Raw genomic sequence first — 16365 nt, forward strand, 5'->3', positions numbered from 1 at the left:
ATGGGGGTCTACGGCCCCCACCTTGATGCGGACAAGGTTGCCTTCATGGAGGAGCTTTGTGAGATTCGTGATCTCCACGCTGGCCCTTGGTCCATAGTTGGGGATTTCAACCTCATCCTAAACCCTGAAGATAAGAACAACCAGGCAATTAACAGGAGGATCATGTCTCGCTTTCGGTCCATGCTGAATAGACTAGAGCTGAAGGAGGTGTACCTCAACGGCAGAAGATATACTTGGTCCAACGAGCGGCAGCTTGCCACTTTGGAGAAAATTGACCATGTTCTTTCGACGAATGAGTGGGACGACCTTCACCCTCTTGCTTTCTGGGAGCCTTGGGATCGGCCATTTCAGGTCACTGCCCTTTGCTCCTTGAGCTTAATGCCGATTGGAAGGTTGGCCGCCGCTTCCGCTTCAAAGCTTTTTGGCCTAAAGTGGACGGCTTTATGGAAATTGTTCAGGCAGCTTGGGGTTCGTTCCCTTCAACGGGCAACCCCTACGTCGTTCTACATCATAAACTTGGGGCCATGGCTAAAGCCTTGCAGAGGTGGAGTGACAAGTGGATAGGAAATGTGAATCTTCAAGTTGGGGTAGCAATGGAGCTGATTTACCGTCTGGACTTGGCCTCTGAGTCTCGGACCCTCTCCGTGGAGGAGGTCACTATTCATCGTACTCTAAAACGCAAGCTCCTTGGCCTATGTTCACTGCAAAGGACGATAGCCCGACAAAGATCTAGGATGATCTTCCTCAAGGATGGGGATGCAAATACGGAGTTCTTTCATCGGCATGCGAGGCACCGAAGAAGGAAGAATTATATGACTCGGCTGTCTAGGGATGGTGAGACTTTCATTGGGTAGGAGAACATTGCTGAGATGGTGGATGACTACTATGGCAATCTTTTGGGCACTCCCACCCAGCGGGTGCACACTCTCAACCTTGACGCTCTTGATCTCCCCACTCTGGATCTCTCGCATCTTGAGCTTCCTTTTACGACGGAGGAGGTGGAGCAGACTGTCAAGTGTATGCCGCTAGACAAGGCCCCTGGGCCGGATGGATTCACTGGGAGATTCTATGCCACATGTTGGGGTGTCATCAAGGAGGATATCATGCGCGCGTTCCACACGTTCTATCTTGGTGATATGCGAGGCCTTCAGGTGATCAATAAAGCTCTCATATCCTTGCTCCCAAAGGTGGATGGGGCTGTGGACAACAAGGATTTTCGCCCGGTTAGCCTTGTTCATGGAGCTATTTAGCTATTTGACAAAGTCTTGGCAATCAGGCTGGTGGATGATCTTCCTAGACTGGTGGGTGTGCATCAGAGCGCGTTCATGAAAGGGTGATCTTTGCATGACAACTTCATGCTAGTTCAATGCACGGCACGGAGGCTATATGCGTTGGGAGATCCTGCGGTGATGCTCAAGCTAGACATCACTAAGGCCTTCGATACTGTCCAATGGCCTTTCTTGATAGAGGTCCTTATCCGGTTGGGGTTTGGTCAGAGATGGATCTCTTGGATTGTTGGTCTCCTAGGCACGGTGGCGACACGGGTTTTGACAAATGGAGTGCCCAGAAATGATATTCTCAACTGCTGTGTGCTACGCCAAGGCGATCCGGTGTCACCCTTGCTCTTCATTTTGATCATGGAGCCTTTGCATAAGCTGTTCGAGGTGGCTGCTTCACGCCGATTACTAGCTCCGCTGGCAAGAGTTGGGATGGAACAGCGTATATCCATTTTTGCGGATGATGTGATGCTTTTCGTCAAGCCAGGCCATTTGGAGTTGACTGTCACGACCGACATTTTGGAGGCTTTTGGGGTGGCTTCTGGCCTTTGGGTAAACCAGAGCAAGAGCGCGGCCTTTGCTATCTGTTTCTCAGATGATCATAAGATGTTGGTGGGGCAAACTCTAGGCTTCTCGTTCAACCACTTCCCATGCAAATATCTAGGACTACCCCTGACCATTCGAAAGCAGACTCATGCACAGCTGCAGTACCTGGTAGACTTGCTAGCGCGACGCCTCCCCACATGGCGCGGTTCTGCCATGCCCAAGAGTGGAAGACTTCTGCTTGTGCAAGCTGTACTTTGTGCCATTCCCATTCACGCCATGATGGCCCTGGACCTGCCGGCTAAGACAATTACAACGATGAACAAAATTATCAGAGGTTTCATCTGGTATGGAAAAGTGGAGGCTAACGGAGGACAGTGCTCGGTCGCGTGGGATATTGTGTGCACGCCCAAATGGGCAGGTGGTTTGGGAGTTCCAAACTTGAGATGGCTGAATATAGCCATGCAGGCTAGGTGGCCTTGGCTGCACCGTGCTGATGCCTTGAGGCCCTAGAACGAGTTCGACATACCTGTACCGACTGAATCTCTACAACTCTTTCACTCGGGTGCACACTCTACTCTTGGGGACAGCTCTAGTACTTTCTTTTGGGAGGACCGCTGGCTGGACGGGTCTAGGATACAGGATCTCGCCCCGAAGGTGTATGCTAAGGTGCCGCCTCGGAAGCGTATCAGTCTATCTGTGCGTACGACTATCCAGGAGGGCTCATGGCCCTTGGATATTACAAATCTTGACTTGGATGAGCTGCGCGAGTACGTGAACCTCTGGCATCGGATGGCCATCATTCAACAGCAGCCCGACTCGCCGGACATGCTCTCTTGGGCTTGTGAGAGCAATGGAGCTTTCTCTGTGAGATCGGCCTATGCAGCCAAGGAGCGGATTTTACTTGGAGGTCGAGGGCACCACAGCGGTGTCGCTTTTTCTCCTGGTTGGCTTTGCGGAACAGATGTTGGACCTCAGACAGGCTGGCTCGGAGAGGACTACCGCACCAGGATTCATGTCTGTTCTGCAATCAGAGTGAAGAGACTATTAATCATATCTTGTTGGGGTGTGTTTTTGCTAGGTCGGTGTGGCACGAGGTTTGCACGGCCCTTGGTAGGCCAGAGTGGGTGCCCACCACGGTCGACACCTTGGTGGCTTGGTGTCAGAACAAGTACACCACGGATGGTCGGTTACGAGACCACCGCATGATCTTAGTGCTCGTCCTTTGGGAACTATGGAAGCATAGGAATGGTATTGTGTTTGATGGCGAGTCGCCCTCAATCACACGCATCGGAGCCAGGATCTTGGAGGAGGGCAGGACATGGGCTGCAGCCGGTCTTCTTAAAGGAGATTTGGGTGAATTCTTCGGTAGTTTGTCGCGGTGGGTAGATCATGAGTAATCCGCTTCTGTAATCTAGGTGGAATGGGCGAGGCTGCCCATAACGCTGTATAGGGGCTCTTTACCCCTTTCTATCTTTAATATTGTTGGGGATCGTTGCAGAAATTAAAATTTTTCTACGCATCACCAAGATCAATCTATGGAGAGACTAGCAACGAGAGAGAGGGGAGTGCATCTTCATACCCTTGAAGATCGCGATGCGGAAGCGTTACAAGAACGCGGATGAAGGAGTCGTACTCGTAGCGATTCAGATCGCGGTTGATTTGGATCTAAGCGCCGAACAACGGCGCCTCCGCGTTCAACACACGTACAGCCCGGGGACGTCTCCTCCTTCTTGATCCAGCAAGGGGAGAGGAGAAGTTGAGGGAGAGCTCCGGCAGCACGACGGCGTGGTGGTGGAGCTTGCAGTTCTCCGGCAGGGCTTCGCCAAGCACTACTACTACTACGGAGGTGTTGGGGAGGGAGAGGGCTGCGCCAGGGGAAGGGGTGCGTCTCCCATGCGCCTCCTGTCGGAGTAAATGGCCACGGGTAGCCTAACCGACTGCCCCTGGTTCTTCTAAAAAATTATCAGGCCTTTGGGCCTTCAAGCACTCCAAGCATCGGACCACCTCCCCTGGCCGGCTACCTCTGAAGCCGACTCATGGAAGGCGGCCCAGCCTCAGCAACCTCCCCCCAGGATATTCGCGGGGTGGCCGACTCCAGGAAGCCGGCCTCGAAGAGCGCCGACTCCAAGAAGCCGGCCGAGACCGCAACCACCAAAGCTACACCCACGTAACGGTGACAAGACGGGGTGTGGCCACAGTGCGGCCCACTACCCCCGAAGCCTGAGGCAGGCATGGCCACAGGAGGCCGTACGGGACGGCCATCTCCCGTTCGGCTCGGCACTGTAGCCATGCTAGCCTCACGTCATCCCCGACAGACTCCCGTACGGCCCACGGGCGGCGGATCCCCTCGGCCAGAGAGAAGCGCGGAGGCGGCCCGGCCTCCCACAGTCGGCCAAGGGCATAGCCGGCCCCCAGAAGCTGGCTACCCCCTCCCTCGAAGCATGCGCCCCATTAAGGAGACAAGACGAGGTAAGGCTACAGTGAGGACCCTCGAGGCGGCCCACTGTAGCCATGATTACCTCAACGACGCCCTCGTCATCAGGGGCGAGGCTACAGTAAGCAGCCGCCGACAAGATCCTAGGCAGTTGGGCCGGCCTGTCGACCAAGAGGCCGGCAGCCGGCAGGACCCACTGGTCGGCGGGCCCCAACAGCCGGCGGAGAAGCTGGCGAGCGTAGACACTGACGGCTGGGACCAGAGCCCAGCCGGATTACAATTGTACCCCCGGGGGTAGGCCTATATAAACCCCCCGGAGCATCCATGCAAAGGGTTGGCTTCTGAGCATAGCACACACACACATCATAAAGAGAGAGAATTGAGAGCTAGCCTTGTTCTTCTTCTCCCTTGAACCCAACAGCTCTAGGAGCGATTGTAGCTACCTTTTCCTGATCTAGTGATCATGCGGAGACCCCGCAGAGCAGGACTAGGGGTGTTATCTCCTCGGAGAGCCCCGAACCTGGGTAAGATCCGCCGGCGTGCATGTCTTTGCCTCATCCCGTTTCCAGGCACCGGCGACGTCTTATTGGCACCCACAATGATAAGCCACCCGTTGGCATATGTCGCACCAACCACCCGACATTTGGCGCCCACCATGGGGCCAGGTGCACCGTCGTCCGGAGACCTGTTCTGGACGGGAACCCTCTTCCTCCCCCACGAGCGCAACCAGCCTGCTGCGCCCGATGGCGTTTGCCTCGACGCGCTGCAAGGCGTCGACGACGCCTGCGCTGCGAGCTGCCTCGCCGATCTGCTCGGCGAGACTCGCATCTCCGACGAGCCTGCGTCCGACGCAGGCACGGACTACCCCGAGAGCCGCCTCATCAGCCTCCTCGACCAGCTTCACGTCTCCAGCGAGCCTGCTGCAGATGTGGAGTCGGTCGGCTCCACCGACCCGATGCTCGTCGACTCCGACACAGCGTCGCTCGACGCCTACCCCTCCGACGTGGTGGTCTTCGACGATCCTCCCCTTGAGCTGACAGTGGCAGCAGCGCTGTCACCGAAGTGCTGGTCATTAGCCACGTCGCCAACTCGGGCGAGAACGCCCACGACGCCCTGTAAGCGGCGATGCACGACCCCTCCGTCCCCATCCCGGCCGATGCCGACGCCGAGACCCTGGAGGCACGCCGCCTCGCCCTCATCGCGGAAGGCCAGAAGATAGCCTCGATGAGACGCCTCACCGAGGCCCACCAGCGCGAAGTCGACCGCGCCGCCTTCGGCACGCCACCGCCTAGCGGCCCGAGCCGAGCAGGCTTCGTCCAGAAACGCGGCGCGGCCGTCGCCAGCATGCTGGGGGCAGATCGCCCCGTCTACGCCACCCCGCTCGAGAATCTGTGAGCCGCTCAGGCGGCCGCAGAAGAGCTCAATGGGCTGGGAGCCGATGAGCTCCCTTACATGACAAGACGGATCCAGCAGCTGATCGACGCAGCTACAGAATGACACGAGGCCGGCGCCCGTGCTGATAGTCATCCCCCGCGCCGGGAGCACGCAGCGACGTCCCGCTCACCGACTGCGAGCGGCGCACGCCAGAAGAAAGACAAGGAGCCGGCTGCCAGCCGCAGCCGGACTCGCATCACCATCGAGCGCGACGCTGAGGGCCGCCCTCGAGCGGTGGAGCACCAAGGAAATCTGCCTCCTCCTCCGCCTCGAAGAGAAAGACGTCTCACCCCGCCGCCTATCACGCACCCGACTCTTGGCGACCGACTCGGCCGCCGAGAAGGAGTCGGCGAGAACGACGCCCGCCACCGAATCGACCGCCTTGCTCGATCCTTGGCGTTAGAAGAAGAAGACGATGTCGGCCCGCCATGTTTCAGCCCCCGCATCCGCGACGAGCCCTTCCCCAAAGGGTTCTCGCTCCCCAGAGATACGCCCAAGTACAACGGCTCAGTGAAGCCGGAAGACTGGCTCATCGACTACTCCACGGCCGTCAGCATAGCCAACGGCAATCGGCGCGTCGCCGTGAAGTACGTCCCCCTCATGCTGCAAGGCACGGCGCGCACATGGATCAACAGCCTCAAGCCCTACAGCATCAACAGTTGGCTGGACTTCACAGAAGTCTTCATCCGCAACTTCACCAGCACCTACAAGCGGCCTCCCAAGCCTCGCCAGCTCTCCCTCTGCGTCCAAGGGCCCAACGAGTCGACCCGCGACTACCTCACGCGGTGGGCCGAGCTCCACAACTCCTGCGAGGGGGTGCACGAGGTCCAGGCCATCGAGTACTTCACCGCCGGGTGTCGAGAGGGCACCCTCCTCAAGCACCGGCTCCTCTGCGACGAGCCGGCTACCCTCGACGAGTTGCTGGTCATCGCGGACAAGTACGCCACGGCCGACTCCTTGATGAAGACCGAGCTCCGAGTAGACGCCTCGGGAAAGGTGATCGCCCCGGCTCCCAAGACGCCGGCCGGCGACCCTAATCGGCGCCCCTACCAGAACGACCACAAGCGCAAGGCCCCCATGCCGACTTCCGCCAGTCGGTAGGTGGCAACCGTTGAAGATGAGCAGCCCGAAGAACGGCCCGCTCCCAAGAAAAAGGGCGGCAGGCCGGCTTGGCAGCCGGCTTTCTCTTACGAGCAGGCTCTTGACGCCCCCTGCAAGTTCCACAGCGGCGCGAAGCCGTCAAACCACATGACCCGAAAATGCCATTGGCTCACCCGCATCACCAAGGGCGAGGGGATGCTGCCGCCTCCGCCTCCCGGCCCGCCGCCTCCAGCCCCCCAGCAGCCGGCGGCTCGGCCGGCAGTCGGCGCCATCCAAGACGAATTCCCTGAAGAGCACGCCGCCTACGTCGTCTTCACCAGTCAAGCCGACGACAAGCGCAGTCGGTGCTGACAGCATCAAGAAGTTAATGCAGTCGCCTCTAGCGCCCCCGAGTTCTTGCACTGGTCAGAGAAGCCAATCAGCTGGAGCCAGGCCGACCACCCAGAGGTGATGCCCTCTCCTGGCTCCTATGCAATGGTCTTGGATGTCACCCTCGCGACGGAGAGGCGAGCTGCCCGATTCTCCCGCGTCCTGATAGATGGCGGAAACAGTATCAACATACTGTACCGCGATACCATGGAGAAGCTGAACATTAAAGCGAAGCAGCTTATGCCGAGCCGCACCGTCTTCCATGGTATCGTCCCCGGCTTGTCTTGCTCCCCAACCGGCAAGATTAAAATGGATGTTCTCTTTGGAGACAAAGATCATTTTCGCCGAGAAGCAATTTGGTTCGAGGTAGTGGATTTGGAGAGCCCCTATCATGCTCTGCTTGGCCGACCTGCTCTGGCCAAGTTCATGGCTGTGCCCCACTACGCCTACCTGAAGATGAAGATGCTGAGCTCGAAGGGGATCATCACGGTAGCCAGTGACTACAAGAAGTCCATCGAGTGCGCCATGGCCAGCAGCCGGCTGGCCGAGTCCCTCGTGGTGGCAGAAGAGAAGAAGATGCTGGAACGGGTTGTGGCCATGGCCGGCAAGCAGGTGGCCCTGTCCCCCAACCCCAAAGATTGTGATGCGCAGGGCTCCTTCCAGCCTGCTAAAGAGACGAAGAAGATACCTCTGGACCCGGAGAACCCGGAGAGGTTCGCTGTCATTGGGGCGAACTTGGACAGTAAATAGGAAGGCGAGCTCGTCGACTTCCTCCGTGAGAATCGAGACATTTTTGCATGGTCCCCAAAGGACATGCCGGGTGTCCCGAAGGATTTCGCCGAGCACAAATTACATGTCCGCGCCGACGCGAAGCCGGTCAAGCAACCCCTCCGCCAACTGTCAGAAGAGAAGCGAAGAATTGTGGGAGAAGAGATAGCCCGGCACCTTGCCGCTGGCTTTATCATGGAAGTGTTCTTTCCAGAGTGGCTTGCCAACCCAGTTTTGGTTCTGAAGAAGAATAACAAGTGGCGTATGTGTATAGACTACACCAGCCTGAACAAGGCCTGCCCAAAGGATCCGTTTGCTCTGCCACAGATTGACCAAGTGATAGACTCCATAGCCGGATGCGAGCTGTTGAGTTCTTTGGATGCCTACTCAGGGTACCATCAGATCAAGTTGGACCCAGCTGACCGCCTGAAGACTGCCTTCATCACACCCTTTGGAGCTTTCTGCTACCTGACTATGACATTCGGCTTGAGGAATGCCGGTGCCACTTTTCAGCGTTGCGTGCAGAAATGCCTCTTGAAACAACTCGGCAGAAATGCCCACGTCTATGTAGACGACATTGTGGTGAAGACAGAGAAGCGCGGCACCTTGCTGGAAGACCTGAAAGAAACATTTGCCAACTTGCGCCGATTCCAAATCAAGCTCAACCCCGAGAAGTGCGTGTTCGGAGTGCCAGCCGGCCAGCTGCTAGGCTTCCTGGTCTCCGAACGCGGCATCGAATGCAACCCCGTCAAGATCAAGGCCATCGAGAGGATGGAGATTCCCACCAAACTGCGAGATGTGCAGAAGTTCACTGGCTGCTTAGCCTCCCTGAATCGTTTTATCAGCCGACTAGGAGAAAAGGCTCTCCCCCTGTACCGACTCATGAAGAAGTCCACTCACTTCGAGTGGAACGACCAAGCCGACCAAGCCTTCCATGAGTTGAAGAAAATGCTGACCACCCCGCCTGTCCTGGCAGCGCCGACTGAAAAGGAGCCCATGCTCCTCTACATCGCCGCGACTAGCCGAGTCGTCAGTACTGTTGTTGTGGTCCAATGCCCGGAAGAAGGCTGAGCCCAGCTAGTCCAGAGGCCGGTGTACTACCTAAGCGAAGTGCTATCCAGCTCAAAGCAGAACTACCCGCACTACCAGAAGATGTGCTATGGGGTATACTTCGCCGCCAAGAAACTGAAGCCCTACTTCCAAGAGCACCCCATCACGATCGTGTGCACCGCCCCGCTCGCCGAGATCATAGGCAGCCGGGATGCATCCGGCCGGGTGGCTAAATGGGCCATTGCACTGGCGCCCTACATGATCTTCTACCAACCCCGCACCGCCATCAAGTCCCAAGCATTGGCCGACTTCCTCGTCGACTGGGCCGAGACCCAGTACCTACCGCCGGCTCCCGACTCTACCCATTGGCGGATGCACTTTGACGGGTCCAAGATGCGCGCCGGCTTGGGAGCCGGCATCGTCCTCACCTCTCCCAAAGGCGACAAGCTCAAGTACACGCTGCAGATCCAGTTCGCCGCCTCCAACAATGTGGCCGAGTACGAGGCGCTCGTACATGGGCTCCGGCTAGCCAAAGAGCTCGGCATACGCCGGATCCTGTGCTATGGCGACTCAGACTTGGTGGTCCAGCAGTCGTCTGGCGACTGGGACGCCAAGGACGCGAACATGGCGAGCTATCGATTCCTCGTCCAGCAGATCAGCGGATACTTCGAAGGGTGCGAGTTCCTTCACATGCCAAGGGCCGACAACGACCAAGCAGATGCCCTAGCACGAATCGGCTCCACCCGGCAAGCCATACCGACTGGCGTCTCCCTCCAGCGCCTCCTCAAGCCATCTATCAAGCCGTCCCCAGAGTCGGACTCCATCTTCGTACCGCCTGCGCCAGATACAGCCGGATCCGACTGGAGGAACCCCGCAGGCGGCACGGGGACTTCGACAACTGGCCCGGGGACTGCCGTAGTCACACCTGGCCCGGGGACTTCAGAACCCGGCCCGGGGACTACAGCAGTCGGCCCAGGGACTGCAACGACACAAGAAGCGATGGCCGACTCCAATTCCACGCCACCCAACCCACCCACCCGAGTCATGGTGGCTACACTAACAGAAGAAGTCACAGCTCCGTCATGGGCCCAGCCCATCCTCAAGTTCCTAGTCAGCAGAGAGCTGCCGGCTGATGAAATCTCAGCCAGACTAGTGCAACGACGAGCCGCAGCATATGCAATAATCAACAGAGAGCTTGTGAAGCGTAGCGTCACTGGAGTCTTCCAACGTTGTGTCGAGCCAGAAAAAGGAGTGGCAATCCTCAAGGATATCCAACAAGGCGAATGCGGCCACCACGCAGCCTCAAGATCACTTGTGGCCAAGGCTTTCCACCATGGTTTCTTCTGGCCGACTGCCTTGGAGGATGCTAAAGAAATAGTCAAGAGCTGTAGAGGATGCCAAGTTTTTAGCTCCAAGCAACACCTGCCGGCCTCTGCCCTCAAGACCATTCCTCTCACCTGGCCCTTTGCCGTCTGGGGATTGGACATGGTGGGCCCTTTCAAGACAGCCCGCGGCGGCTTGACACATCTACTGGTCGCTGTGGACAAGTTCACAAAGTGGATCGAAGCAAAGCCGATTAAGAAGCTGAACGGGCCGACTGCCGTGACATTCATCACTGACATCACTACTCGGTACGGCGTGCCGCACAGCATCATCACCGACAACGGCACGAACTTCGCCAAAGGAGCACTAGCATGTTTCTGCGCGACGCAGGGCATCCCACTAGACATAGCGTCCATTGCCCACCCGCAGTCAAACGGCCAGGTCGAGCGGGCAAATGGACTCATCCTCTCCGGCATCAAGCCCCGACTGGTTGTACCACTGGAGCGATCGGCCGGCTGCTGGCTCGATGAGCTGCCGGCTGTCCTCTGGAGTCTGCGCACTACACCCAACAAGTCAACCAGCTTCACTCCATTTTTCCTCGTGTACGGTGCCGAGGCTGTCATCCCAACAGACATCGAGTTCGACTCACCTCGGATCACCATGTACACGGAGGCGGAGGCCAAGGAAGCAAGAGAAGACGGCGTCGACCTACTGGAAGAAGGCCGGCTGTTAGCACTCAGCCAGTCCACCATCTACCAGCAAGGGCTGCGCCGCTACTACAACCGCAAGGTCAAGCCAAGATCCTTCCAAGAGGGCGACCTTGTGCTCCGGCTGATCCAGCGAACAGCCGGCCAGCACAAGCTCTCGGCCCCTTGGGAAGGCCCCTTCGTCGTCAGCAAGGCACTCGGCAACGACTCCTACTACCTGATCGACGCGCAAAAACCAAGAGCACGCAAGAGAGACGACTCCGGCAAGGAGGCGGAGCAGCCATGGAACGCGAACCTCCTGAGAAGATTTTACAGTTGAAAGCAGTATGTATCATGCTACCCTTTTGTATTAAGTACAAACCAACAGGCCCCCCGAACAGTACTCGGGGACTGCCTTTGTTTATCTATGAATGACGAGTGTCATATCCATGAATGTATTATTACATTTGATTTCTTGTCTGGCACCGGGTTCGACTAGTCGGCCCGGGGACTGGCCGCCTTGAGCTATATTAAAAGTTCTACCTGAAGTCAGAAAAGTAGTGTGCCGGCTCCCGAGTCCTCTCTTGTTGAAAGTCGCAGCTCAAAGAACCGACTGTCCGACTAGCAAGAGGCAAGGCAGAAAGGATGCCCACACGAAAAATGGCTAAGGAACAACGAATCTATACAGCAAAAAGACGGCCTCCAAACATGCCTGCCGGCTGTCAGAACGGCCGGCTGGCCGGCTTCCTCAACACTTAGCTTTAGTCCAGCAAAGCTAGAGTACTTCCCCTCCCCCCAATCGGCCAAGCACTCCTCCAGCTACAGATTGCAGAGCAACTGTCTGACTGGGGAGGCGGCAACCAAGGGAGGGCGGCAAAGGAAACAACAGAAGGATAAAAAGCAAATTACAAGGAAAGGCCAAACTGCATGCATAAGTTATATATACATATAAAGCCCCCAACAGGCCGGCAATCAACATGGTTCGAATACACCCCCAGTGGGTGGAATTGTGCAGACTTAACAGAGTATTGTTCCAAAAGTAACAGGACAGAAAAATAAAAGACGGCAGACTAGACTAAGGCGCGGTGCGGGGGCCGAGCTGGTCGGTGAAGGCGGCCTCGCCGGCTGAAGGAGTGGCCGCCTAGCGGGTCTCGGCTTGGTCACCACCAGCGGCAGGCGACGCACTCGCGCGCGACGTGGTGCTGGAGGCGCGGTCAGGCTGAGGCTGGCCGGCTGCTTCACCAGCCGGCTCAGCATCTTCACCCTCCTCCTCCTCTTCACCCTCGTCGCTGGAGTCGATCTCCTCCGCCAAGTCTTCACCGTCTGCCGGGTTCAGCCCGAACCACTCCTCCGGCTGGGCGACACTGTTGTCATCTACCTCGGGGGCGAAGACGCTGGTGTCGGTGTAGTCGGCGATCGCCGAAGCCCGCCGGATGATTGCCGGCCGCGCCGGCTCCAGCTCCGTGTCGGCTTGCTGCCGCCAGGTAGCCAGCTGATCCAGGCTCAGGCCGGGATACCAGGCCTTCACGAACTCCAGCGCCCACCTGGCGCCGGAGCGAGCCGCCGAGGCCTTCCAGGCTTCGAAGCGGCCGACTGCCACCTCCAGCCAGTCGGCAGTCCGACTGGGGGTGCGAGGAACCACTTGGCCGGGCCAGAGGGCGGCCAAGACTTGCGCCCCGGCACGCTGAAGCCGGCGGAGCAGTCGGTGAGCCGGCTGGATGCGGGTCTGGATCGCCAAGATCTACTCTTCCGGCGAACGGCCGGCGGTTGGCGAAATCTCGAAGCCAGCCAGCCTCCGCGCCTGGCGGCGGGCCTCGATGACCTGGTTGGCGGCGGTAGAATAGCCAGGGAAATACTCTGTGCAAGAAAGAAGAAGAAAAGAAGAAAAGAACACCAAGTCAGAAAACGAGCCAAAAGTGGCAGACGGCAAGAAAGGACGAAGTGGTAGACGGCTTACCGTCAACCAGATCTTCGATCTGACCATAGCCAGAGATCAGAGTTTGCCTGGATTCAGCCCAGCCAGCCGCCTCCGTCTCGTACTCAGCCTGGAGGGCGGCTTCGCGGTCCTGCACCGCCTTCAGAGCCGCCATGTGGCCTTCCTCCTGGTCGGCCAACTTCTTGGCCAGGCGGTCGCGTTCCTGCACCAAGGCGGCGAGCTCGGCATCCTTGGCACGAAGGGCAGTCTGAGACTCTCCCAGCTGTGCCCTCAGACCAGCGTTGGCCGCTGCAGAGACGGCAGAAAAACAAAGAACAGTAAGAGGAAGTCGTCAAAGAAGATCCGACCCGACTGCTCAGCAGTCAGCCCGAATCTCGGGGACTACACCCAGTGGGTGCGCTGACGCGCCCCCACATGAGATAAAGAACAAAGCACGTACCTCGGCTCTCAGTAAGGTCGGCGGTCTTCTGGGTCAGCTCCCGAGCCTGGGAGTTGAAGGCGGCCGCACGAAGATTGTGGTAGTCCTGCAAGGTAGACAGAAGATCGAAGTAAGAACAAGAACAGCAAAGACAAATCCACTAAGAAGTTCCAAGCCGCCTGCTCAGCAGCCGACTCGGAACTCGGGGACTACACCCAGTGGGTGCGTTGACGCGCCCCCACGGAAGAAATCAAGATCAAGAAGAAATCAAGATCAAGAAGAGGCAAGATGGGAAGACTAACCCGGATGGCCGCCCGCGTCGCAAGGAACTCGTCGGTGAACTGCCTCAGCGCCGTAGCCTGGGCCTGAAGCCGGGTCCGGACGTCCTGCGCGACCACGTTCATCACGGCTGTCCCTTCGCCTGGCGTCCACCCCGACGTAGCGCTGGCCACCTCTACATCCCGGGCCGATGAGCTGGAGCCCGCGGCCGGCTGCGGCTCCGACGCGGCCTTCTGTGGCTCCGACGCAGACTTCCCCGCACAACGGCTCGACGGCATCCGGACCGCCATCTCAGTCCTCGCGGCCGGCTCGCCCCCTGCCGACTGCGCAGGCGGCGGATCAGGCCGGCCGCCTTGAGCCGCCCTAGTTGGCGGGGTCGGCACCGGCGCCCTCTCCAGGACGACGACATCGTCGTCCCTCTCCAGCCCTGGCTGGTCGCCGCTGGCCCCTTCTGGCGAGGGCTCCATGTCCCCAGGCGCTACGACGCGCAGCGGGGTGACCATCAAGACCTCCTCCGCCGCCGCCGCGGCTGCAGCCTCAACTTGGGCCTTGGCTGCGGCGTCGGCGAGCGCCTTCGCCGCCTCTTCCTCCTGCGTCGCCTGGGCGGCGGCCGCCTTCCGTGCCTCCGCCTCTCGCGCCTCCCGTTCCTCCCGCGCGTTCCGTTCTGTCGCTTCCTGAAGGTCGGCACGGGGGTCCACGCGGCGAGTGGTGCTCCCAGACCCCCTCGGCGACTCGACGACGGAGGCGGCAGCCGCCCGCTCAAGCGATAATGGAGCTTTGATCGATTGGAGAAAAAGACAAGGGTTCAGGAACCAGCAGAGAAAAGAAAGAAAAAAAGTATAAAAAATTTTTCGAACTTACGCCGACATGGTCTGCGGTTGCTTCACCGTCTTGCGGAAGCGAGCCGCTTTCGCGGCCGCCTCCTCCCGCCTGGTTGCTGCCGCCCCGCCCCTGGGTTTCTTTGTCCGACTGCCGAACAAACCCTGGGCGGCGCGACGCTTCTGCCCTCCGCCCCGAGCAGGCGGCGCAGTGGAGGAACCCGCGCCGCGTCCAGATGCCGGCCGGCGGCGCGGGGCGACTTCGGCCTCATCGTCGTCCAGCCAGTCGTCGAAGGTGCCTCCGTGCCCGAAGCCGCCTGCTTCGCTGCCGGCTTGGCCACCACCTGACTCGATGTTGTCGTCCATAGCGGCCGCCCCAAAGTCGGGGTCCTCCAGATCGTGTTCCGTCCGGTCGGGAACGAATCGACGCTCCGCGTCTGACCCGCCGGCCGGCCAAAGAAGAGGGCTCTGTCGAAAAACAAGCCGACTAAGTTTAGAGTCGGCCAAGAGGAACTCGGCAACAAAGTTAAGAGAAAAAGAAGAGACAAGGAGAGCATACCGTGGGCGGTGGATTGGCTCGGCTGTATGGCTCCTTGCCGAACTGCCACTCATCGGAGAGTTTGCAGTTCGCGAGGTAGTTCACCATATAGGCGACCTCGTTGTGCGGCATGTCCTTGGTGCACATCCGGCTCGGATCGAGCTGGCCGCTCATCTGACAGATCAGATGAGGACGGCTCTGGAGCGGAAGAACCCAACGCGTGACGAAGGCGGCCAGAAGGTCGGGCCCCGTCAGGCCCTCCGACTGGGTCATCACTCACACTCGGGCGATGGCTGCGGACCCAGACGGCGTCAGAGTCACGGCCCGGAAGGACCACTGGGGCCGCCTGCCCGGCGGTGGGCCGGCTACGTAAGCCGGCAGGTTGATGTAGTCGCCCCGTGGGGCGATGTTCCGCACGTAGAAGTACGACTTTTGCCACGTCTTCACCGATTGGATCAGCGTAATGACGGGAAAGGGGTTGTCGGCGACCGACCTCCGCGACGCGATGAAGGCGCCAGTCTGAGCCGGCACGCCCTGCATGCGCGTACCCAGCTTGGACTGGAAGAACTCCCCCAGAGCTCGAGGGTAGGGAGGACGCCGAGGTAGCCTTCGCACAGGGTGACGAAGGCAGATTACAGCACCACCGCGTTTGGGGTGAGGTGGTGCGGCTGGAGCTGGTAGAAATCGAGCCAGGAGTGGAAGAAGGCGCTCACTGGCAGACCGATGCCGCGCAAGAAATGCGAGCGGAAGACCACCCGCTCGCCCTCCCGCGGCTCCGGCGTAATTTCCTTCGCCGGCGCAAGACGGACCTCCACCTTGTCCGCGCCGGGCAGCCGCCGCGTATTGCGGAGGAACTCGACGTGATCCTCGTGGACGTTGGAGCCGTCCCAATCCCCGCCATACTGCTCCGTGGCGGGAGGCATGGCGAAAACGAGCGCGGCAGCGGAGGAACGTGTGGTGGAAGAGCGCGGCGGCGAGGCGCTGTTGCAAGAAGCGGCGAGAGAAAGAGGATGGTGGAAGGAGGAGGAGCGTGCGAGAGCCTGCCGCTCTCCCTCTCCCCCTACTTATAACCTCGCGAGGTGAGGCCGGGGAGGCCGGACGTGGGAGGAGACGTGGGATTAACTGCACCCACTCCCCCACGCCTCGCGATTATTACGCCCTAAAGGCGAGCCAAAACTGCCGCAAGGAGACGTGCGGGCGGTTTCGGGCTGCAGAGAATCCGCGCTTGGGCCCGGGCGTGGACGTGGCGGGCCCCCGCCCTGCGGCGACGTCCCGTCGCGCGCGTGGGCTGGCAGGCTTTGTGGCCGAGAGAGGCCACGTGGTTCGCAAACGGCAAGTGGCCGGCCCGCGGCCCGGTGCACGCACTGGCGAGCTCCCGCCCTCCGACT

The 16365-nt window shown here is 59.3% G+C and overlaps 1 protein-coding gene across 1 annotated transcript; it reads left to right on the forward strand.

Moving 5' to 3' along the window:
* LOC141026096 (uncharacterized) lies at positions 1 to 2859 on the forward strand. The gene is made up of 5 exons (XM_073502062.1): positions 1 to 351; positions 459 to 653; positions 855 to 1223; positions 2538 to 2687; positions 2785 to 2859. Exons 1-5 carry the CDS (start codon positions 1 to 3, stop codon positions 2857 to 2859), a joined length of 1140 nt encoding a protein of 379 aa, XP_073358163.1.
* Positions 2860 to 16365: the final 13506 nt, after the last annotated feature.

The sequence above is a fragment of the Aegilops tauschii genome, chromosome 6, assembly GCF_002575655.3.
Source record: "Aegilops tauschii subsp. strangulata cultivar AL8/78 chromosome 6, Aet v6.0, whole genome shotgun sequence".
In the NCBI taxonomy this organism is placed as follows: Eukaryota; Viridiplantae; Streptophyta; class Magnoliopsida; order Poales; family Poaceae; genus Aegilops; species Aegilops tauschii.

Excerpts from the sequence above, each read along its gene's own strand:
- LOC141026096 (XM_073502062.1), top strand. The coding sequence starts at position 1 with ATGGGGGTCTACGGCCCCCACCTTGATGCGGACAAGGTTGCCTTCATG. Across the intron at positions 654-854 it reads GGACCCTCTCCGTGGAGGAG|GAGAACATTGCTGAGATGGT; the intron begins GTCACTATTCAT and ends TTCATTGGGTAG. Across the intron at positions 2,688-2,784 it reads AGAGCAATGGAGCTTTCTCT|ATGTTGGACCTCAGACAGGC; the intron begins GTGAGATCGGCC and ends TTTGCGGAACAG.